The sequence below is a fragment of the Planococcus citri genome, chromosome 3 (genome assembly GCF_950023065.1).
Source record: "Planococcus citri chromosome 3, ihPlaCitr1.1, whole genome shotgun sequence".
In the NCBI taxonomy this organism is placed as follows: Eukaryota; Metazoa; Arthropoda; class Insecta; order Hemiptera; family Pseudococcidae; genus Planococcus; species Planococcus citri.
In genome coordinates this window covers 64,412,129-64,435,705 of record NC_088679.1, presented here as the reverse complement: position 1 = coordinate 64,435,705, position 23,577 = coordinate 64,412,129, and the positions used below count along the sequence as shown (strand labels likewise).

General features: G+C 34.9%; 1 protein-coding gene across 3 annotated transcripts; it reads right to left on the bottom strand.

Annotated features, from left to right (window-relative positions):
- Positions 1 to 2,615: 2,615 nt before the first annotated feature.
- Positions 2,616 to 10,842, bottom strand: LOC135842013 (uncharacterized). Of its 3 annotated transcripts, none has more exons than XM_065359282.1 (4): positions 8,257 to 10,842; positions 3,410 to 3,557; positions 3,232 to 3,314; positions 2,616 to 3,146 (listed from the first exon to the last, which is right to left on the bottom strand). In XM_065359282.1, the coding sequence occupies exons 2-4, from the start codon at positions 3,525 to 3,527 to the stop codon at positions 3,123 to 3,125; spliced, it is 225 nt and encodes a 74-aa protein (XP_065215354.1). In that variant the 5' UTR covers positions 3,528 to 3,557; positions 8,257 to 10,842; the 3' UTR covers positions 2,616 to 3,122. The 3 variants fall into 3 exon arrangements, with proteins under 3 accessions (XP_065215354.1, XP_065215353.1, XP_065215352.1); XM_065359281.1 differs by lacking the exon at positions 8,257 to 10,842 and adding an exon at positions 4,884 to 8,232; XM_065359280.1 differs by lacking the exon at positions 8,257 to 10,842 and adding an exon at positions 3,978 to 4,875.
- Positions 10,843 to 23,577: the final 12,735 nt, after the last annotated feature.

Below are 23,577 nucleotides of genomic sequence, written 5' to 3'. Positions count from 1 at the left end.
ATATCCTAAAAATATTTGAAATGTTCGAATTGAATGTCTGTACCCATAATTTTTCTCGTCCTTACAAATTCTACTGAAAAATTGTTTTGTAAAGAAGATATATCAGAAGTGAAGTACTTCTGCTCGCACGCTGAAAAATTAAAAACTTACCTACTTAAATCCAATTACATTACACTACTTAGGTTTGTGACAGACTGTTAATGTAAATTACACAGCGGATCTATTAGCACGTAAAGCAATGTATACTGACGAATTTGATGAATCACGAATTTAATGAGATGACAAATCATCAGCTGGGTTTCTGTACGATGAATCTCTGAATCATTGGTAAATTTCCAGATTTTAATTTCTGGATAATTTTTTAGTCTCGAATGATTGTGATATCCAAAATCCACTGGCGCCTTCGCCTCGATGTATCACGTAAATCTGCTGACAACCTGTGATGCTTTCACTGTATCGTTAATTTTTGCCAATGCAAAATCGTGTCCGGCATTGCATATTATTGGAAATGTTCCCGATTTTAATTTCTTGATTATTTTTTTCGTTTCAAAAGATTGGTACATGGACTCACCTAATTTGCGGGTGCTTTGACATCTACGTATGATGTGAATCTGCTCAGAACCAGCGACGCTTCAAATGCAATGTACCTTAACAAAACAAAACGAAAACCGCCAATAATTTTTCAAACGTTTTTGAAATGCTATTTGCTGATTGGCTACTTATTGAAATACTGTTCGCTAATTGGCTAATAGTTGGAAATCTGGTTATGAGAAAATGAAACTATAAAAATATCATAATTTTTTATTAGAATTTCTAAAAACGAGAGAAATGATACGGACATTCAATTCGAACAATTTCAAATTTTTTAGAATTCGAATATTTTAGAAAATATTTTACTCCAAACATCAAAATAAATATAAAATCTTTTTTTGATTTTTTTTTTTTGGTAAATTTTTGAAAATTAACTTCATATCAAAAACCTGAGTTGATCAAAATTTTACGAAATTGACCTAGAAAGCAAAAACTTTACGAGAACCATATTTCAACTCTCTAAATCGACCAGAAAGAGCCGATTAGAGAAGGTTTCATGCCGTTCTGGAGCATCCAACGATATTTTGGAAATTCTAGATTATCAAAATGTCTATTTAATGGCACTTTTTGAAAATCTGGAATTTTCAAAATACTGCTCGAAGCTCAAGAACAGCTCAAAATCCTTTCCAATCGATTCAGCGTGTCGAAGTTAGGGTAGATAATATGAAGTAAATTTCAGCTTTCCAACTCCGGTGCCACAACTGCTCAAAATAGTTTGAAACCGTTTCCAAGTGTTGGGTGGAGGGGGAGGGGGATTGAAATAGGGTAAATACCAAATTTCAGATTTCCAGGTCAATTTGGTGATATTTAGATTTTTTCGCATTTTTGGCTGAAATTCAATTTTTAAAAATTTACCAAAATTCGAAAAATGAACTTTAAACGGATTCAGCAAAATGAGGGAGGAGGTCAATTTTAACCAGCATGAATCAATATTGGAATTCCAATGGGAATTCTTCTCACTTTCAAAAATGGAAAAATGAATGTCCAATTGTGATCAGAATTTTCTGGCGATTGGCCTGAAAAATTTCATAAGAAACATCTGAAAGTACTAGAGAAATGATTCATACAATTTTTTTCAGCTCAAAATTTTGATGAAATGCTCAAAAAAATTTTTCATCGAGATTTTCGTTTTTCTCGCGAAATTTTAACCCACTTTGATAGGTCGCACGGTCATGTTGTTTAAAAAAAATGATTCGTACAATTTTTTTCAGCTCAAAATTTTGTTGAAATGCTCGAAAAAAATTTTCATCGAGATTTTCGTTTTTCTCGCGAAATTTTAACCCACTTTGATAGGTCACACGGTCACGTTGTTGAAATGCTGTACCTCCTATTTTTTTTGATGAAATGGCCATCAGGATGCGTAACTTTGAAAATTCACCGAGTGCCATTGTGCCGGCCTTTTTTTTTTTTTTTACAAATTTGGTCTCTATTAGCGTGGGATGAATGGATGCAGTCGTGATGGTGCGTATTTTTTGTCCCCAAGGCTGTATTGTTTCCACAGAGGCATGTGCCAAAATTGGCAAAACATTGCCTTTATACAGCTCTGGAATGCAATTGGGCCAATGCCCACTCAAAAAACAATGTATATCTGTACTCAGGAGAGTGTCCTCTACCAAATCAAAAAAAATTTTTGTCCGCCCGCAACTTCGAAAAATGGGGGTTTTGAGGCTTCAGCCCCCTATTGTGCCAACCTAAAAATCAGAAATGTGCATTTTCTTGAATGGTCACGAGATACTAATGAAGAGCCTACTCTTTTTTTGTCCCCCAAAACGGCCCACTGTTTTCGGTTTCTAGAGCACTTTTTCGTGTGTTGATTTTGCAAATTTGCAGCCTGACTTATGGGCCACCCTGTGTAAAGAAAAAAAAACACGTTCAGACGCCAGCCACAACTTTTCAGGGGTTCACAAAATAAATTGAATTTTTCGATGCCACGTCAGTGGAAAGTGTGATTAGGCTGTTGCAAATTTAATACATAGTATGATGATCTTTCTTTTTGCAACCCATAAAAAACTAAATGCGCCAAGACAAAACGTAATAATGTTATAGTGAAAAAATAACATACAAGTAGACAGTAATAAATTTCTTTAAATAAATTCGAAAAAATTAGTACTATAGATAGAGATAAGTTGAATTTCCAAAACAATGTAACAGTTAGTACGTGAAAATTTCGGACAATTTGTTGACTTGTTTATAGTGACTGTAGGTAACCGGCATGAAATTGATTTATTTTATAATCCACGTACTCTTTTTCTGTCCGCAGATTAAATTTTAATGGTTCAGCACCCGATGTAACATCCCTCCGTTCGTCTATCGTGGTTAGTTGGGAAATAAGAAGAAAGCTTCTGTAGTCATATCCTTCTAATTGTACGGATATTGTTTCTTTTATGGAATTAGGCTGCTTGGATATTGGACAGCCTGTTAGTAAATGACCGTATTTATAAATCACGTAAAATGGGTGGGGAAATCTATAGTTTTCTCCTTTTGATGCTTATAGTTTGGAAAATACATGAATCGAATATCTCCTACTTCGACTACAGGACTCCTGTTGTTGAATTCTGAAAAATTGTAATTTTGAATGCATTAGGTAGGGTGCGTCTTTGATGGACCTATGCGAATAAATCGTAAGACTGACTCACATACCCTATAGATCTTACACTCTTCGGTCATTTGATCCAATTTCTTCATTTTCTTCAACATTGTACGTCGATGACGTATTGGAACTTCTAAAAAAAAAGTAAATTTCACAAAAATCGGTAAGTGATTTATCCACATGATTAAAATAATTCGATTTTTGTAATTGAAAAACAAGAAGCTTTACCTCCTAGAACAACTTCGTTCAAGTATTTGTTGTCTTCGTCCAAGCGTTTGTTGTCTTCGTCCAAGCGTTTGTTGTCTTTGTCCAAGCGTATGTTGTCTGCTAATTGTTCTAGATACATTTCTTTCAGTTTTCCAACATCATTCGGTAGCTAAGGTAAAATAAAAATTGTTTTATTATAATTTTGGAATTTACTATAGGTATTTTTGTTGTTCCTTTGCCCGTATTTTTTCCCCCAAGGTTTTGCGAAATATACTAACAACTTAACATGCTCGTTAACATTTCAAAGACTACCTATTTATGAAAAAAGGAAGAGATAATTAATATTCCATAACCACCAAAAATATTTCGGTAATATCACTTCAAGATTTTAACAAAATTTTCAAAAAATTAGAAAATTTCAATTTAATTGTCAGCTGATCATCTTATCTCAATAATAAAATGATACTGATTTATCGTTACACTAACAATTTTAACAGAACTAGAATAATTCCATTTCAAAATGATGGATAGGTACGTAAAAAAACTGTAAAATTATAAATCACGTAAAACATTTTTTTATAACAATTACCTCATCGACATTGCTCATCATACATACACATTTTAAAAGAATTGATAAAAAAATAGAGATACTGACAAAACCTTTAAACAATTTCATTATGACACAATGGTATTATTTTACGCAGATGTTTTTAAAAGCTCGCCACTTTTGATGGATCAAAATGTACATATGTAAGTACTAAATTTCAATTCTGCGACTTAAAAGTAGTTAGAAGCAGACAAATTTCGCCACTTTTATCAAAACCCATAAGATACAGAAGATTAATTCGCTATGATTATGAAAATGCCTACTAGCATTCCATTCTAGGGCAGATTTTATCATTAATTTTGATCCGCATGTGGACGAAGCGATAAACATCGCGAGTCTACTCAAAAATTATTTAAAAATTCACCATATGAAATACTTCTTCAGCTCATTACTTTTTTTGAATTTATTCAACGAAAGTAATTACACAAGTAGACTGTATAAGTTTTCTTAGTATTTCCATTCTTTTGATAATTTTTAAAGAAATGTGTATGTATGATGAGCTACGACGATGAGGTAATTGTTATAAAAATGTTTTAGGGTGACCCATTTAAAAGAAGGAAGAGAAATTTTACAGTTTTATTTCGTAGGTAGGTATCTACCATTTTAATGGTAAAATTGTAGGTAACGAAAAATCAATATCATTTTTTGATTGAGATGAGATAATCAAGCTAAAGATTTAATTGAAATTTTCTAATTTTTTAAAACTTTCAAAATCTTAAAGTGAATGTACTGAAGTATTTTTGGGTGACCCCCTGAATAATTTCTGAGAGTTACCACCCCTAACCCCTCTTGTTATTTTTTTTATGGGGGCTGAACTCCCCAAAATGGGGTTTTTTGCAGTTTTATTCTCAGGGGTTGATTTTACGCCGAAAATGGTTCAGTACCTACTTTGTTGTTCTACATCGAATTTCCTCTTTCTGCCCACAAGTGGGAGGGGGGCTAGAGTTGCTTCCATTAATGCACTTGATCTTTTGTTACTCGTTCTTCCAATTTTCACAATTTCAGTGGCAGATTCAGGCTCTACAATGAATTGATGGGTTCCATGGAAAATGGGCCTTAGTCAATTTTTTTTTTTTTGATTTTCACAATTCTGAACATATTTGAAATTATTATTAAGTATAATTTTTTTGCCATTAATCCCACCATATTCAGTGATATTGAAGTGTTCTTCCATGAAAAAAAACCAACAAAAACGAATTGGAAAACGTTTGCTCATATGTGGAAGAAAATTTGAAGTTGTAAAAATCAGTGAATATAAAATTGACCGAGGCCCTTTTTCCATGAAGCCCCTCACTTATCAATTGAGCTTTTCAATTTCATGCGGATTGTATATCCTCTGGTGGATTTTCCTTCCAGCGAGTTGATAAGTAACTAATTTTGAATAGAATAACATTTTGCAGTTTCACATCGTTTATTTTGATTTAACTATTGATTGAATTCAACAGTGTTGAAATTCATCAATAAACCAAATTCACGTTCAATTACTGTCAAATTCAGTTCAATTCCAGATTCGTTCTTACGAGGGGCGTTTCAAAATAAAGGGGACAAAACGGTCTGGTAGGGGAACGGTGATAGTTAGGGTAGTGGGGGCAACGGCATCTGAAAGCCCTTGGTATAGACTACCAGTTTACCAATTTTGAAGTGTTTTGGTCAAAGGTGTGCCGTGTAATACACTTTTAAAGATGAGTGTGTAAATCGAAGCTGCCGCCACGTGTAAGCATCATTCTGTTATGTTGTTTTTTTTTTTTTGTTTTTTTTTTAATGACCTAGAAAGCTGAAATTTTAGATATACCCTATTTTCGACCTGCAAAATCGATTGGAAATGATGTGAAGCCCTTTTGAGCATTTTTAGTGCCTCCAGCAGATTTTTGAAACTTGAAATTAAAATTTCCACAAAATTTCATGGAAATCTCAAGTTTTAAAAATCTACTAGAGACTTGAGAACTGCTCAAAACGGATCGAAACCATTTCCAATCGATTTGGCAGGTCGAAAATAAGGTATATCCAAAATTTCAGTTTTCTAGGTCAATTTATTAACATTTGGAAAAAAACGTATAACACAATATTGCTTGCACTTGGCGGCAATCTCGCTCTAAGTGCTCATCTTTAAAAGTGCATTACACGGCACCTATTTGAAGAAAACACTTCAAAATTGGTATACTGATGGTCTATACCAAGGGCTTTCAAATGTTGTTGCCCTCATTACCCTAACTATCACCGTTCCCCTCCCAGAACAATTTATCCCCTTTATTTTGAAACGCCCCTCGTATTTCACTGGCAGGCAAATTCGCCTAAAGCTATGCAATCTGCATGAAGTCCAAAAGCCCGACTCATTTTCATTTGTCTGGATCTCCTTCTCATGACTCCAATTGGGCTGAATTTAGTTCATGTTATTGATAGAGGGTTCTTCTTCCTAACCGACGTTGATTTTCAATTTTGTCACATTGATTTCGCGAATTCGTTCAGCGTTCTGGTTTCATGTCTGCCAACTTGAAAGCTAAATTTCATCACTATTCAAGTGGTACAAATTTGTCAAGTTGATCAAATGGAATAGTACGAATAGAATTACGAAAAAAAATATTCTGAATAACGATTTCAAGAGATTTTCCAGTATTGAGTACCCGGCTCGGAGGACCAATGTCGAGCCTTGAGCAGACATATTTTGAACAAAAATTTAACTGCAAGGTTTCAACAAACGAAAGAAAAAAATTCTTGAAACGAAAGTTTCATTAGAAAAAATACGAATTGAGAATGAATTTCCAATTTGAGTTATAAATGCTAGAAATCAGAAAAGAGAAAAGATACTTACTATTGAGTGCCGAATATAGAGATGAATTTCAAACCTGATTGAGTTCCTGGGAAAAAATGTTTGGATCAAATTTGATCAAAAAAATGTCTCTTTCAAAATAGATCAATGTTAATTAGTTTTTATCAAAATTGATGGAATAAGATCTATTTTGATCGGGACATTTTGTCGATCTAATTAGATCACCTGTATCAACTTTGATCAAGTTAGATCAAATGTAATGCACATTTTTTAAAAATAGCCATATTTACCAGTAAAATTGCTTAAACTGCAAAAATGCAAGCCTCGTATAATATAAGATGTTGGTTGTAAATTTTTTTTAAAAAGTAGGGGAAAATTTTCAAAAATTTGTGTCCTGTGGTGGGATCGATTCTACGACCTCTCACATTGTAGACCATGTCCTCAACCATCAGGCTACCCCGTTCCTTAAAAGTTGAGGGGCATCAGGAGTATATTCTCCTCTGATAGGTCTGGACTTAGAAATATTCACCTATTGCTTATCATACAAGAGCAGATTTCAACGATTTTCAAAAATTTGCCTAATTCATCAACTTTAGAACATTTTTTCAAATGTGAATTATACATTTTTGTAGATACTGAACGTGATAGTATTTTTTTGGGAACAAAATGAAATGAAAATATTTTTGGAAACTGTATAAATGCATAATTATTGGGCCTGACACATGAATTGAATGCATAACCCATCCACATACTTGATACAACTTTTTTTTTTTATTCGTGAAAATTAAGAGAAAAAAATGTTTTGATCAAAGATGATTAACATTGATTAACTTCGATCAATATTGATCAAAAATTTGGCATAATTTGAATTTTTTTTTTATCAAATTAGATCAAGTTATACCAGGTGCATGCAATAATCTGAATGTTGTTTGATCTAACTTGATAGGTTGGTTGAAACATTTCATATAATTTGATCAAATTAGGTAACATGATTGACATAAGAATATCTCTTTTGATCTAAATTGATCAAACAACGCTGGGAGCAGTGTATATTCCTTGATATGACCTAATCTAGGTTGGTAAAATCACTCATATCATATTCGATATAACTTGATCAAACTAGATCTAAATTGATCAAACATAGCTAGGGCCAGTGTACCTTTTCTTGATACAACTTGATATAGATTGATAAAATTTCATAACATTTGATCTAACTCAATAAGGTCGATCGAATTTGATTTAAATTGATCAAATTAGGTAAGTCGCAATATCAAACTTGATCTAAATTGATCAAACAAGGGTGAGACCAGTCTATCTACTTTGATATAATTTGATAAACTTTCATACAACTATACCAAGATTTTAATCAATATTGATCAACTTTTATCAAACTGTATCAAGATTTTCATTAAAATTGACCAACTTTGATCAAATTTGATCTGAACATTTTTTCCCTGGAAATGCTAGAAATCAGAAAAGAGAGAAGATACTTACTATTCAAGCACGAAGTGTGCCGAATGTGATGTATGTCGATCTATAAATTCATTGGATCGCTATTTTGTCCACTCACATCGTATCCACGTTAAAACCAACCTCGAGAATTGAAAAAAAAAAATCAACAACTTTAAAACCTAACAGCAAAAAAAAAAAGGACACCCGGTACTCTTGATCAATTCATTAGGGTACTGAAAAGCACGTTAAAATTGAACATGTCAACATTATAGCGAAAAAGGGTACGCTAAACCGTCAAAGGAGGAGATCACCCCTCGTTAGGGAAAGAAAAAAAATAGCGAAGATACTTTTTCAATGTTTAGCCTTTCCCGAGGGACTACTTCGGATATGACATTGCTTTTGTGCGTGTTGAATGTAAAGTACACGAGGCGTGTGTGCGCGCACCACCGCTTATATACTCGTACCCAACCCAGCAAAGGGTAATTTTTTCCGGAATGTACTCAAGAGAGTCTCGCATCGAACACCGTCGCTCGAGACCATCATCAAAATTCTAGCGTCATTTTAAAAACTCGACACAAACGCCCGCACACATAACCAATTCCTCTTCCCCTCTTTCCCTTCCCTCATCCTTCGCTAAAACTAACCTATTTTCTCGCATTATTAAGAGTAATACTGATAGAAAAAGCTGGCGTTTTTCTTCCTTTTTTTCTCGACTTTGGCGTGTATAAGCAACATACCACGGTAGGTAAGTATACGAATGATAAGTCATCGCGACTTGGACGATGCTATGCTATGCTACGTGGAAACAACCTTAACAAAATAAATAACGCGCACGAAATTCAACTAAAGATATCTACTACCTAATAAAAAAACCACCGAGTGGTGTGCTCGGAATGTACAATAGGAATGTTAGAAAGAAAGTGACTCGAATTGGTAGGAAAAAGTGAAAAATTCTATCTCTGCAGGAACACGAGACGTTTAAGGTACGTGGTTTTCCACGACCATTGCACTCGAGATATATTTTCTTTGGGGGTTTTTCTTGGTTTGGTGATGTTTTTCAGTGGGCAGGATAAATGCTTGAAAATATGTAGACTACTTGCTTTTTCGAATTCGATAACAGTGGACCTTCTATGGAAATTAGCTGGTTGAAATTTTTCAACTCAATTTCAGCTCCTCTATCGTCATGACCATCACCGAAACTTTTCCCAACCCTATTCCATTCATCAACTGTCAGGACACTATATCGATGAATTTTCAAACCAGCCATCTCCAAGGACAATTTATCTATTTAAAATAGCCGAGTTTGTTTTATAATATATATATGCGGTTAAACAGCACGATACACAACTTATGTACGTAAAAGCTGTCAAAAACTTTTGACAGTCACGGTTTTACGACATACACATTCTATACGACCTACTATAGTAAAATTACTCGACGCTCAGACTCTTCTCGTATCTCGCAAAACCGCGCCAGAAAAAACCATCGTCGTCGCTGTCTTCTACGATGACATTTTCGCCTACCTACCTCTGAAACCCCAAAGCCAAAAAGCTGCTTTTGCGAAGTATTCAACCCGACGAGGCGACGACGACGACCATCCTTTTGTACAAGATTGATAGTTGGTTGACGACAGCAAGTTTTTCACCAAGTTCTCGTCATTCGCGATCTGCGGTTTTCTCTCGCATTGCCTATGTGTCAACGATAAAAGGCTACGCAGCTGAAATGCTGCTGACCGTTTTGTTTTCGTCGTCGGTGGCCTTTTTTTTTCTCTCTACTTTGTCGTTATTCTGACTACTTGAAGAGGTTATTTCCTGGCATATTTCGTTCTATTATGTAGGTGTTGATGGGCTGTGGCACATGTTTCTAGAATGTCAAGGGCGAATTTTTAAGGGAAGATTTGCAACAAATCGTATTTTTTAGCACCCTCGTAAGACATAATTTTTTTATTTCTCGCCTTATCATTTGAAAAGACGGAATCAGAAATATTATTCATTCGTCATCATTTCTCATGTTTTCTCAATCAAAAAGGGGAATTTTAATACAAGCTGATTTATTTTTTCTTCAAGTTCTACGTCAATTTGACCAAGAAGTGGTAAGGGGGGGGGGAGTTGGCGATTTTTTTAAAAAAAATTTTCCTGTGTGAAGACCTTTCGAAGGGATGACCAATGGCTCAAATCGTGTCGTATAGGATTAAATATTTTGAATAAGGAATTCATTTTTGGGGAAAGCTTGGCGTGTCCAAATAGGTAGGTAAGGAATTAGACTAGTATAACAAGATAGGATAAGTGGGTATTTTTACAGGAAAGTGACATATAGGAACCTGCCTATACTCCAGATAATTAAAATGTCTAAACATGAGAGTAATTTACAGTAAAAGCTCGTTATAACGCTCTTCAAGGGACCGGAGAAAAAGAGCGTTATAAGCCGAAGCGCGTTATAACCGAAAGTCTCATTTTAACGCTGATTAGCGTTATACCGCGAATTCTCGTTTTAAAGCGAAAAAAACGTTATAAAGGAAGTGGAAACGAGAACTTCATTTTGAATTTGAACAACTGTTCCTGGTGGAAATAAAAAAATCTGAAATTTTACTTTGATTTTGAGGTCTGCTATAATAAAATAAATGATTTTTTGGCCAAATTTTGCCATTAAAGTTTTTTTTTTGCTTTTTTAAAAATCAAAACTACAAAAATTGCAAAAAAAAAACTGTTGTTGTGGCCAAAATTTTCAGAAAGTGATGATTTTTCACACATGAGTAAGCTTTTTTTCACAAAAAATTGGGTTTTTGTTGCTAAAATGATGAAAAAAATGTGATTTTTCCTGAATTTTAGAGCGTTAAAACGCGATTTACATATAATCGCCCATGAACGTTATATCGCGATTACTTTTACATTGATTTAAATGGGGATGTCAAGGGACCGGAAGAAATTAGCGTTATAACGAAATCAGCGTTATATCCGAAAGCGTTATAACGAGCTTTTACTGTATTTCCTATCATCGAAAAAGGTTAGTCAAAAGGGACTATTTACAAATAGGTAAATACCTATCAAAGTTCCAAAATTGTAAGTTGAGATCGTAACCTCTTTTAGGTGATAGATATTTATTCGATCATTAAATATTATTCGAATGGAATAATTACTATGTTAGACACATTATGAAATTGAATCGTTTACTCGATTATCTAAATTTCTAAGAGCTAATAAAATATCATACCTGATATATTTAATTATTAGTTTCAAAAACCTGACATTACCTTGACAATTTCGATTTATTAAACTAAGACTGAGTCAATCTCCATGACTATATAGTAGCCCTATCTAAGAAGAATTTACCCTAAATTCACACCATTATCTAGGCGTGTGCCGAAGCACCGCCATTACTGGCTTACGTGACACAGGTTTACTCTTCCATAATTAGACTCGATTCAATCGTAATAAACGCGAAATCATTATCGAAAATTCAAACACAATTAACACTCGAAATTAGGTCATTTTATTCATACTCGAAACATCATATAAAAAATATAAAAAGAGAAAAAGAAAAGGATTAATTATAACGCGATCGCGTAACACAACAAATCGAACGTTCTTTTATAACCATCAAATTACTATTGATACCTACTACGTTAGGTAGGACTTACCTAACGTCCGTAAGTTCAACTTTTCCCCACTCTCATCACTTAAGCCCAAGATCATAGAAAAATATGTAGATAGGTTAGTCTACCTAAATAAATTCAGGCAATTAACTTGACCCATGCTACAATCGCAGCCCTCTAGCTCTTTTTTAAAGGCTGCTAGAGGGTGTCAACTGTCAAAGTTTTCAGTGAACTTGGAATATCATCCATTTCAGAAGTGGATAACTCGATAACCGCGATACCTACCAAAAAGAAACTTTTTCCAATAGTAAGGGGTGTTGGAAGGCTTTTTGGTGATATTAAAGCTCTTTAGGTGATATCATAAAAATCAGTGTTGCCACTTTTTTTCGTACAAAAAATTAGCTCGAAAAGTTTCAAAACGTAGTTTTCATATCGTTCAGACTCTCAAAGATTCTGAAAAAATATATTATAGACAACTATTCATGCTGAACAACATATTAAATAGTTGGGATGAGATTATTTCGTGAAATCGATTTTAAAAAATTGAAAGATTGCGAAAAAATTTAAGCTTGGTATCTACTTACTTTTTATTTTAACGAGTAATCAGTTGGAAATTGGAATCTACTTACTGAGATTGCTGATGCTGACAATTATAGCGACAGTTTGATTAGTGATTCTGATTGGCGAATGGCTTATGGACGCTCCTAAGTGATTGAACTTCCGTTTTATTGCACTGAGAATACTACTACGATTTTTTTATTTAAAACATGAAAAAAAGTTTTGATTTTTAACCCCTATCATTACGTAACCGTCGAAAAAGTTGGAAAACAAAATTCTAAAAAATTCATAAAATAAACCAATTTCAATTTTGTTGCTATGAGTGTAATTTTCATCAACTTTTTCGTAAAATACGTCAGAAAAAGGTCAAAAAAAGACAACTGAATAAATTAAAACTTTTTTTGATGTTTGGAATCGAAAATTAAATTTTTTCTAATTTTGATTTTTTGGTGATGAGTTCATTTCATCGAGTGAAACGATTTTTCAACTTTTTCAACAGATTTGTAAAAATAGAGGTGGGATGGGTCAACTTCACCAATCAAAACTTTTTTTCATGTTTAAAATCAAAAAATCGATTTTTTTCGCAAATTTTCAGTTTTTTTAAATCGATTTTACGAAATAATGTCATCCCAATTTTTTAATATGTTGTTCATCTTGAAAAGTTGTTCATAATATGTATTTTTTTAGAATTTTTGAAAGTCGGAACGATATGAAAACTACGTATTGAAACTTTTCGAGCTAATTTTTTCGTACGAAAAAAAGTGGCACCACTGATTTTTATGATATATCGCCAAAACCCAAAAGCCTTACAAAACACTTAATTATTGGAAAAAGTTCCATTTTGGTAGGTATCGCGGTTATCGAGTAATCCACTGCTGAAATGGATGATATTTCACGTTCACCAAAACCTTTTACACCCCCTAGCTGCAGCCTTCAAAAAAGGGCTAGAGGGCTGCGATTTGTGCTATTGATCATCCCTTCAAAAGGTCTTTCCACAGGAAGAATTTTCAAAAAAAATCGCCGCCCCCCCTTACCACTTTCTTGGTCGAATTGACGTGGAATGACCCATAATGAATTCACCCAATCTTCAATTTGGGCTCAGTCAAACATCGATAACACCCCGACTGTGTTGAGAACATTACTACATTTGAAAAAATTATCATTGAAAATACAAAAAATAAAAGTAAAGCAGCGGCCGAACGAAAAATTGAGAATGTTTGAGACAGGTATTCGTTAAAAGTTTGTATTCTGCTTCAATAATTACAAATTTAGTGCCTTACCTTCCCTATCATTAGACTTGGAGTCTCATCTTTTATTGGAAATCCAGTTTTTTTTTGTTTGAAAAAGGGGTGTTCTGAAAAAAAGTCATGAGTTTTTAATATCAAATTTTCGTAGACGTCCTGATCGTCCAAAAACAACGAGTTGTTAGAGGAAGAGGAGGAAGCCATATGAATCTATTTTTAGGCGTTTATGCACTGCTTTGACTCAAGAACAAGTCTTCAGATTGAAGAAAATGATACACGAGTTTTAAAAAAAATTTCAAAGTTTGGAAACTGAAGGAAATTTGTTGGTTTGCGAAGCACATAATTTTCCAAAGCTGTGTACTTAGTTGGTGTAGATTCTGAGAAACCAATTTGTCTTGCGGAATCTGAACGAATGTTCAGTATGAAATAGTGAGTCGAGGAGGAGGTAACCTGATGACTTCATCTTGAAAAAATGTGTTTTTATCCTTCAAGTTGAGCAGGGTGTCCGGGGAGTGGTAGTACAAGATTTGGACGAGTAAAAATGAAACGTAAGATAAACAAGTTGCCTATCTTGAAAACAGAAAGGGCAAAATACGTTTTCAAAATCCAAGAGCCAAAATCGAATTTTGACTATGAGGGTCGGTTGTACTTTGAGAAACCCTCAGTATGGTTTTTTCCCTAGAAATTGGGTCGAAATTTTTTTTCCCTTGGCCCATATTGGCTCTTGAAGACCCTGAAGGCTGGATTCCATAATCATGATGATGAATGATATCGTAAAATATGTAAAAAATTATGAAGCTTTTCTAATGTGCATTGTAATTTTTTTCAGGTGAGTACCAACTTACAGCATAAGAGTAATGAAATGTAACTATAGGACATTGGAGACGTTAGGATTTACGTACCAACTTGCAATGAAATGTGCCTACATATATGTATAGCAGTGAAATAACGAATTATTGATTACGAAGTAAGTTTTTTTATGTGTTCTTGAGAATATTTTACCAATTTGAGTTATTGAAGTATAGTAAAACTCAGATTTCTGTAAAAGGGGGTCGCCTATAAAATTCATCGCTTGAATAATTTCCTTTCCTTATTTCTGTAATTGTATATTTGAGAAATTTCATTCGATCTCGCTTTTTAAATGCAATTGAACGCAGTCAATCAACATACATCTTCAGGGTGTCCGGTGAGTGGATGTCAATAGTTATAGAATCAAATCAAGTTATGCTTGAACATTATTTTCAACTTTTAGCCACATTTTAAATAAAAATCTCCCCCACAAACTTCTTTCTTTCATTAATAGTATGATTTTCATAGAATTTGTCTCTCTTGTAGTCAGATTTGCATGTTAAACAATGGATTTAAGGTCCAGAAAAACAATCGATAGACTATCGATAGTATCGATAGTCCACCGCCGTCTATCGATGCCTATCGATAGACCAAAAAAACGATAGTGAAAGCATCGATAGTTTAAAACTATCGATTTTACGCATCACTACTACATATTCCTATAGAATTAACATCGAACGGATCAATAAAACAACGTTTCTAAGATGATACGGTGAATATGGCTAAATGGCATTCTTCCACTTATCTTCGGGAAATTTAACGGGAGCGAATTGCTCTACCTTCACTTATGGCCATGGCAATGGGATGGAACTTCGTTACCAAATCTCCGGCGATTGAGTTGAAGTTTGTTATCAGGTTCTCACAATTCTGAGCTGTATAATTTGACGGATTCAATAAGGTCGACAACACGTCAACACTGATGCACCGTGAGGCCGAGTTTTGTCCTGGGTTTCGGGGACTTGAAAGCACTATCGTGATCTCACTCCCTCCTAAAATTCTTCTATATTATTGAAAAACCATTGGTTGATTGAGTAATCTGAGGTGAAACTCTTCGATGTTTCGCCATCCGATGGGGACAATGGACAAAAGAATTGTTCTCATGGCTCCTGCCACGATTCCTAATGAATTAAGTAAGTCGTATAGCTGGGTTTTGTTGAGTATGGCGAGAATTGGACACTGATAACAATGACTTAGTTCATGAATCATATCACCAAAATTTCTCTCAGAACCCCTATTTATGTGAAAAATTTCCATTTTGGTAGGTATCGCAGTAATCAAACAATCTATTACTGAAATGGATGATATTTCAAGTTAACTGAAAACTTTGACACCCTTCTAGCAGCCTTTGAAGAAGAGCTAGAGGGCTGCGATTTGCGCCGCTGGTCTTACCTTCAAAAGGTCTTTCCACAGGAAAAATTTCAAAAAAATTTCCGACCCACCTCACCACTTCTTGATCGAATTGACGTGGAATGACCCTCAGGGAAATTTTATTACAAGTTGGTTTACTTTTTCTTCAACCAATTTTTTCATTTCTAAAAAAAATTACCTTCATACATATTTTTGGCACTCTCAGAGAATTGCAGTTCTGTAGCACACGGAATACCTTCAAACTCCCCCCCCCCCCACCTTTCCATTTCCATCCCTTCATCGCGGTTTCTCCTCATTACGCTGTTTTTTCATATTTACTTCTTCGCCAGCGGCATTATTTTACTAACTTGTTTTCACATTTTCGTCTCCGCTGCCTGAGCTCGTCTCTCTCGGCTGTACGTATTCAGCGCTAGTTTATGAAAGCTTTGTTCGTAAATGAGCTTCGCGTCGAGTAAATCTGCGTATTTGCTAATTATAAAACAGCCGAAGAAATGAAACTTTTCATCGCGTGCCAGCGAAATATTTTCCATGAAATAATTTCACGCCATCGTCGATGAAAGCCTAAGAAACGCAGGTGCTCTGAGGCGGTGGGGTACGTGGAACAGACAAAGGGTGAGGAAGCGCTCGAGCTATACTAAATGATATATTCAGAGATTCGTTCGCGTCTTCCGCCTTGTTACATTCCTCCCCCTGGTAACCTCATCCCGTCTTTGTAGGATACTATCAACCGAGTACATGGCGAATTTTCTTCTTCTCTGTACGAAATTTGTCGTCGTGTTCTTGTCGACGAGGTTTTTCACGTTGTGCGTCGTACAATACACGCGACAATTCGCGAAGAATAAAGCATTTCGTACGAATGAATAATAATGTAGGTATATCCAATGAATACGCCAACAATGATATATCAGACTGTTGTCGTTCTCGCTGCCTGCCTTTGCTAAGCCTCTATATTCGCGTTTTAGAAATTTTTGAACGTAATCCAGCGATTGTGCGGGGGCGAGAGATGTTTTCGTGGCGAATGTAATTTTTTGAGGTAACTGGAGGCGAGCTAAGCTATATCGAATGGCTATTTTTTCAAATTTGTTTTCATTAGCTTTGTTAGGTATGTATTTGAAAGTGATGGCACCATTTCCAGTACGATTAGCCTTCAGTTTTGCATTTTTTTGAAGGCCCTTTCTAATTCTAATGCCCTGAATTTTATTTTAGTGGCCTCAGCTGTTACTTCATGTCATTTCTCTACAAACATTTAGGCAATTTTTTTGTATGGCCTTTTTTCATGGGAATCTTGCCATTATGCAGTCCGTATTCAACTAGTGATAAATTTTGTTTGGTAGTCGGTCCACTTCATTTTGCACTTGGACTTGGACTTGGACTCATCTTCTCCCTGATGAACGACAGATGTAGCGTGATCACCAGACACTTCCGTCTGATGGGAGGACTTTATACTGTTGAATGAATCATCACTCATTCATTAGGCGAATGAAACTGAATAACTCAGGCCTTTTTTGTCTGGTTTGAGTGGGAAGCGATTCCTTTCAAAATTGTCCCAGGAGCTGAATTTTGATCAACTGTATTTCATCTATTATTACTACCTTTGAATCGGCCAGTTTAAATTAACCCAACAAAGCACCAAAAGCCACCTGGCAATTCGGTATTTCCGGAATGATTATTGCTTAACATCGTCTCTTCCACCGCCCTCCCCTCAAACAGGAACGTCCATTTTCAAATATTCCAAATCACAATTCCCTACACTTTCAGACATCATCATCAAGATGCGAGAATGAGAAAAATTCAAAAATGAGGTGAAGAAGTGTTTTGTTTCTTTTCTTTCTGAAAAAAAAGAAGTAAAAAATCAACTTACCTGATTCAAAGCAGACGAAATTGCATCTGTAAAATACAATAAATTTTGGTGAACGGAGGGTTGATGTTATTTGTCTGAAAATAAAACCCGTTTGGTGCCTTTTACTCGTACCACCAAAGATGCAAATTCTGAACATCTAATTTGGCGAGTAAAAATTGAAGACGTCATAGCAAAAAGGACTTATGTGTGAAAGTTGTATTTTGAGAAAAAGCTGTTTGAAAGTTTGAGTGCTTGTGAAGTTTAGAAATGTGCATATTTGAACATGGTGACGATTTTATCTTATTTTCCCACTATCCAACCATACAAAATGCTATGAACCATCACTACCATCAGTCTGGAGAAAACTTGTGTCAGCGGTAAGCGCTCAAACATTTCGAATTATATGTCCTTTTTAAAGCGAAAAATTGGCCAATTTTTTTTTTTGATTTAAAAATGTTTTTGAAAGAATTTTTGGATTTAAACCAGGTAAATAATGGTTGACAACACAAAATCAACCATGAGTAACCCATCATCTCTGAAAAAAGATCGCTATAATATGTTAAGTAAAAAAATAGCAAAAAAGACAAGTTTTTTGGCTAATTTTTTTTCTTGATTTAAAAATGTTTTTGTGCAAATTTTTGGATTTAAACCAGGTAAATAATGTTTGACAACACAAAATCGACCATGAGTAACCGATTAACTATGAAAAAGTAAATTTTTAATCGACTTCGAAGTTTTAAAATGGTGATAGCTCATTGGTTTTTCGATTTTGTGAAGTGGGGGAGGTCTCATATGATAGAGGAAAGTCTAAAGAATAACAATATGGATTCGTCTCAAAAAGGATATGTGTGTCATATATACCCCTTTTTGTTATGACGTCTTCAATTTTTAATCGCTCGTGAAAGTAAGTATACATAACTTCCCTCTTCGAACTGACGATTCGTTTGGAGAAAGTATGGATATCAAATCAAAATTCAAGGATTTTTTTCTGTAAGATTCAAAGTAGGTGCCATTTTCTACAATAAGTAGAATCGAGAAAATGTATTTTTTTCATGAGCATAGCTCAATCCCTTCAAATCCCATGCACGGTGATCATTCATACCTGCGATAAGAAAGAATTGCCTGTGTTCATAGCCTTTTTATTGGAACCAATTTTCTGACAAAAAAAGCGATCGAGTAGAATTGATGCTACAGTCTACAGTGTTCCACGTAGAGAAACTGATTCTTGAGAATCGAATATTACAACTAAAATCTCCACATCTTTCTTTCTACACCTAATAATAACTTATCAAATTTTCAATATTTTGAGCTCGCGGTGAGCAGTGCGAGGGGGTTAAACGTTGCAGTAATGGTTCAAAAATTTTCTTACATTTTATTTGGATCGTTTGGGAATTACTTCGTGCTAGATTTCATCAAAATTCGAAGAAAAAAATTGAAAAATGACTTGCCGGACTTGGTTTCTGTACCAGATCCAGTCTTTGGAATAGGGTGGATTTAATTAATTTCCTTGTTCCTTTTTGCGATTTCGTTGTTTCACTTTTGCCTAGTGTACTCTAAACCTAATGAGATGAGATGAGACCTTCATTTTGAGTTGATAATTACCTACTCAGAAAAAATTTCAGCTCTGAAGGTGCCTCTGGAGGAGAAAAAATAGGCCTTCAAAGAGAGGGCATTTTTGAAAAAATGGTGGTTTTTCACTACTATCGCTACTCAACCAGTTTTGGGACTTTGAGGATTCTACTGAGCAGTTGAAAACTTGCAAATCATTTACTTTTGGATAAATTCAAGTTTCGAAAATTTTGTTCTTCTCCAAAAATTTTCATTGATTAAGCCAAAACATTGAAATAATATACAATTCCTGTAACTGAGAAAATATTTTGTAAGGCTATTGGTGTCAATTTTTTAATCATTTTTGAAAATTTCATAAAATCGAAAAAATGTTACAAGTTTTTGGCTATTTTTCTTGAATTTTTGAAATTGACGATAATGATCCAAAAATTGGCACCTTCCAAAATATTTCCTCAATTTTAGAAATTTTACCTTTCGATGTTTTGGCATGATGAATGCGAAGTATTCTGGAAGAAAAATTTTCAAAGCATAAATGAACAAGGTTGAGTGGTGACGTGAGTGAAAAATACACGATTTTTTCGAAAATGCATTCTCTTCGAGAGCCCATTTCCTCCCTCCAAGGGCACCTCTGGAGCTAAAATGTTTTCTGTAAGCGAAGGTTTCTGCTGAATTTGGTCAAAATTTAATGACTTTTTTTTTAGTGGCAATCCATTAACCCACATTACTCTTTCCCTGAGACTCGAATCAAATTAAGAGATATACATACTTTTAATAAGAAAATTGAAGAAATGGCCCAAAAATATGGAGAAGAAATCAGTATTTTGAGTAGATTAAGACGTATATAAAGAAAACAAATTTCTCGTCTGCCCTCGAATTCTTAAAATGGGCTAATTATCTTATCTCAACAGCACTAAATTAAATTTTGTTACCCATTTCTGTTTCTAATCGGATTTCGATTTTTTTTCCCCTTCATTTTCTCGTGTTGTTAAAGCTCTGAAAAATATGAATACTGTGTAAAAAATGCAAAAAAGTGACCATAAATTTTGAAATTATTTCCTCAGGCAAGGGCAAATGTAAAATAAAAAATTGAAAAATTTGAGTCGATTCATACTACAATTTGAAATATTGTAGAGCAGTCTCCTTTTAATATGTTGCACAAAATACTCCAAAATAAGTGGGTAGGTTCCGTACAGGTTGATTGGTTACTTTTTGAGTAATACACCGTCAGAGTGAACGTATGATGTATTAATAAAAATAATCAAGTGTTTGACATTTTATTGCTATTTTGGGAACCCCTGCTACACTGACGAAATTTTCTGGTGATAACATTCAGAACTGATTCAAAGCGGCCGAAATCGAATGAAAATTTTCCGTCCCAAATTTTGTGACATTTTTCCAAAAGAATTTTGAACATCAAATTTGGCTAGGGAAAATTTTTAATCGGTAGTAAAAGTAGATAGGTACTCAAATTTCCAACTTCGAACCGACAATTCGTTTAGAGAAAGTGTGAACATGAAATCAAAATTGAACGATTTCTCTCTGACCCTCTGATAATAAATTCCAGCGAATTTATTAGTCCGATATTGTTGTTGAGATGGGTGATGTAGGTTGCAGAAGTTGCCTGCAGCAGCAACAGGAACTGTGATCGCATAATGAATAAATATAAATTACTTACTTATGGACTTTTTTGCATCTTAACATTAAAATTCTGCTGTTTGAATCGAGACAATGTATTTTTCTCTTGAGCACAGCACAACCCCTTCAAAATTCCATGCAAGATGATCACTCATACTCGTGATCAGAATGAGTTGCCTGAGTTTTTGGAACCAAATTTTCTAACAAAGTGAGTGATTGAGTAGAATTGATGTTAGCAGTCTACATATATACATTACAGTTCTAGTATTCCACATAGAGAAACATTTCCTCATTATACGATCACGAACCACCCTCTCGTAGTATTGGTGATTCTTGGGAATGAATCGAATATTACAATTAAAATCCCCTCATCTTATTTCTTTCGGCACCTTAAAACTTATCAAATTTTCAATATTTTGAGCTCGTGGCGAAGAGGGGGAAGGAGTTAAACGTTGGACTAATGATTCAAAAATTTTCCTATGTTTTATTTCGATCATTTGACCATAACTTCATTGCAGATTCCATCAAAATTCGAAGAAGAAAATTGAAAAATGACTTACCGCAGTGTTGACTCTTTTCTTAGAGTTTGGTATTGCCGGATATAGCGGATCACCCTTGAGCTCATGCGAATGAAGAAGGTTACATTTGTTTCCAGCTCAGTTTTGGGTTGTCCATTAAATTTCTGAAGTGTTCAAAACCTCACGTTTTTCCTGTAAGGGTAGTTGGTAAACAGAAAAAATTCGAATTTCTGTTTTAAAAGAATAAAGAATGCTATTTTGACTGAATTTTCCTAAAATTGATTGTTTCGACTTCAAAAAGTATAGTCGTACATATTAACAACATTTGGAGTTATTTTTGGATGATTATTGAGGAGAACCTACTGTGGGTGAGTGTTGTGGCTCCTCAATAGCATGCATCTCAGGGTTGAGAACCCTTGGAAATAACTTGAGGCTGTTCATGTGTTTGCTTCTGAAGGTACAAACAATCAATTCTTGAGATTTCACTCGAAACCAAATTTAACTTTTTTTTAAAATGTGAAGTCTTGTATTAAATTCCATAAGAACAAAGCGGGGTCGAGAGGTAAAAGTTGATTAGCACTGATCTATTGAGATTTTTTATGTACTATCTACCCTATGAAGGAAAAACGTGGAGGAGTAAGACAGCGAAAATTGAGCAAAATATTTTCATCATGTAAAAAATGTGGACAACTCTAAGCTGGAAGTTACCCTCGAGCCTCGAGCAAAATGCAAAAAAACTCTTGCAATCAGTGATGGTTTGGGTCGTCTTGATAATATAGGTATAAATCGTGGAGTTCTGTTTTCTGTCAATCATTATGTCAGGAATTCCAAGATTTTTTCACGCAATCTGGAAATAGATTCGGTTTATTTCGTTTTCGTCGTTGCCGAAGGTGTTTCGACCTCCTTGGAAGATTGACTACTTGACCCTGAACCCAAATTCTCCTCGAGCTTAGTAAAATGACAATCTCAAAAACTTGTCATGTTTCCTGCTTCTTGTAGTCCAATTGCAAATATATGTAATATGTATACGATTGTATTACTGGAGAAGTTGGAATTGATAATCGAACTACACCTCATATCGATACAATATTCATCTAGCCACCTCCTCACTCTTCTTATCCCATTTTCTCTCACACCTTCGAATCTAATTCAAATAATCTTGATATCTTTTACATACCTCGGTCATACTACAGGTACCTATGTACGATAAATAGAGCACATACAAATCTCTCTACTAGCGATTCCAATTTCCATCTTTCGCTGTAGACGACGATGATGGTGGTAATCTAAGTACACGAATTTGTATACATTATACTGAGAGACGCGATAACACAATACACACGTAAGCTTTTCGTTTCACGGCTCACGACATACGAAGCACGGATAACAACAGATACGTATAGATGAGGTAAGGGTAGAATACCTACTCTTCGTCGACGTCGTCGTCGTTGTTGCTACAAACGCGTATTCATTCAGGCATTACGAATTCACTCTTCTCTTCTCACTGTGTCTCGCCTTTTGCGGCATATTCCCTCGTGCTAAACTACATACATACAAGCACAAGCGTTTGTAAATTAGTTGTAAAATTAAATTTCAATAGTGTTTTCTCCTTGTACGTAGAAGATGAAGGTGAAGGAGGATGTCCTCAAACACTTGGTAATACGCGGCGCCGTCGTCGTCAGAGTCATCGCGCACGTACTGTACAACATTTGTTCGCTTACGTGTCGCTGTTTAAAATTCCATCTTCATCGGTTGTCGGCGCAGCGTGGCTTGTGTCAGCAAATTCCAACGAATTTGCTAGTCCCATGTTGTCGTTGGGATGAGTGATGTTGGTTGCAGAAGTTGCCTGCAGCAGCAACAGGAACGGTGATCGCATAATAAATACATATATTACTTACTTGGATAAATATTTTCGGTCTTATTAGGTTTGGTTGTAATATAATCGTGGGCCGGCACCATTCTCCCATCAGTCTGTTGAAAAAATGGTCGACCCTGCGTGTACTGTTCTGTCAAGCGTCGAATTTGATTGGAAACTCGTATTTTTCTCGTTCTATCGTGCTCGGACAATCGTTTGATGTGTTGATTTATTTGGTCGATACGTTCGTCGACCGACCGGTCTTCTTCGTGTGTCAGGAAGATAAGAAAAAATCACCGTTGAGTTCGCCATTAGTTTTTCCGCCAATTTGTCGA

Coding starts and splice junctions, on each gene's coding strand:
- LOC135842013 (XM_065359280.1), bottom strand. CDS start 4,064: ATGAAATTGTTTAAAGGTTTTGTCAGTATCTCTATTTTTTTATCAATT. Junction 3,558..3,977: donor TGATGAGCAATGTCGATGAG/GTAATTGTTATA, acceptor ATTTTACCTTAG/CTACCGAATGATGTTGGAAA. Junction 3,147..3,231: donor AAGAGTGTAAGATCTATAGG/GTATGTGAGTCA, acceptor ACAATTTTTCAG/AATTCAACAACAGGAGTCCT.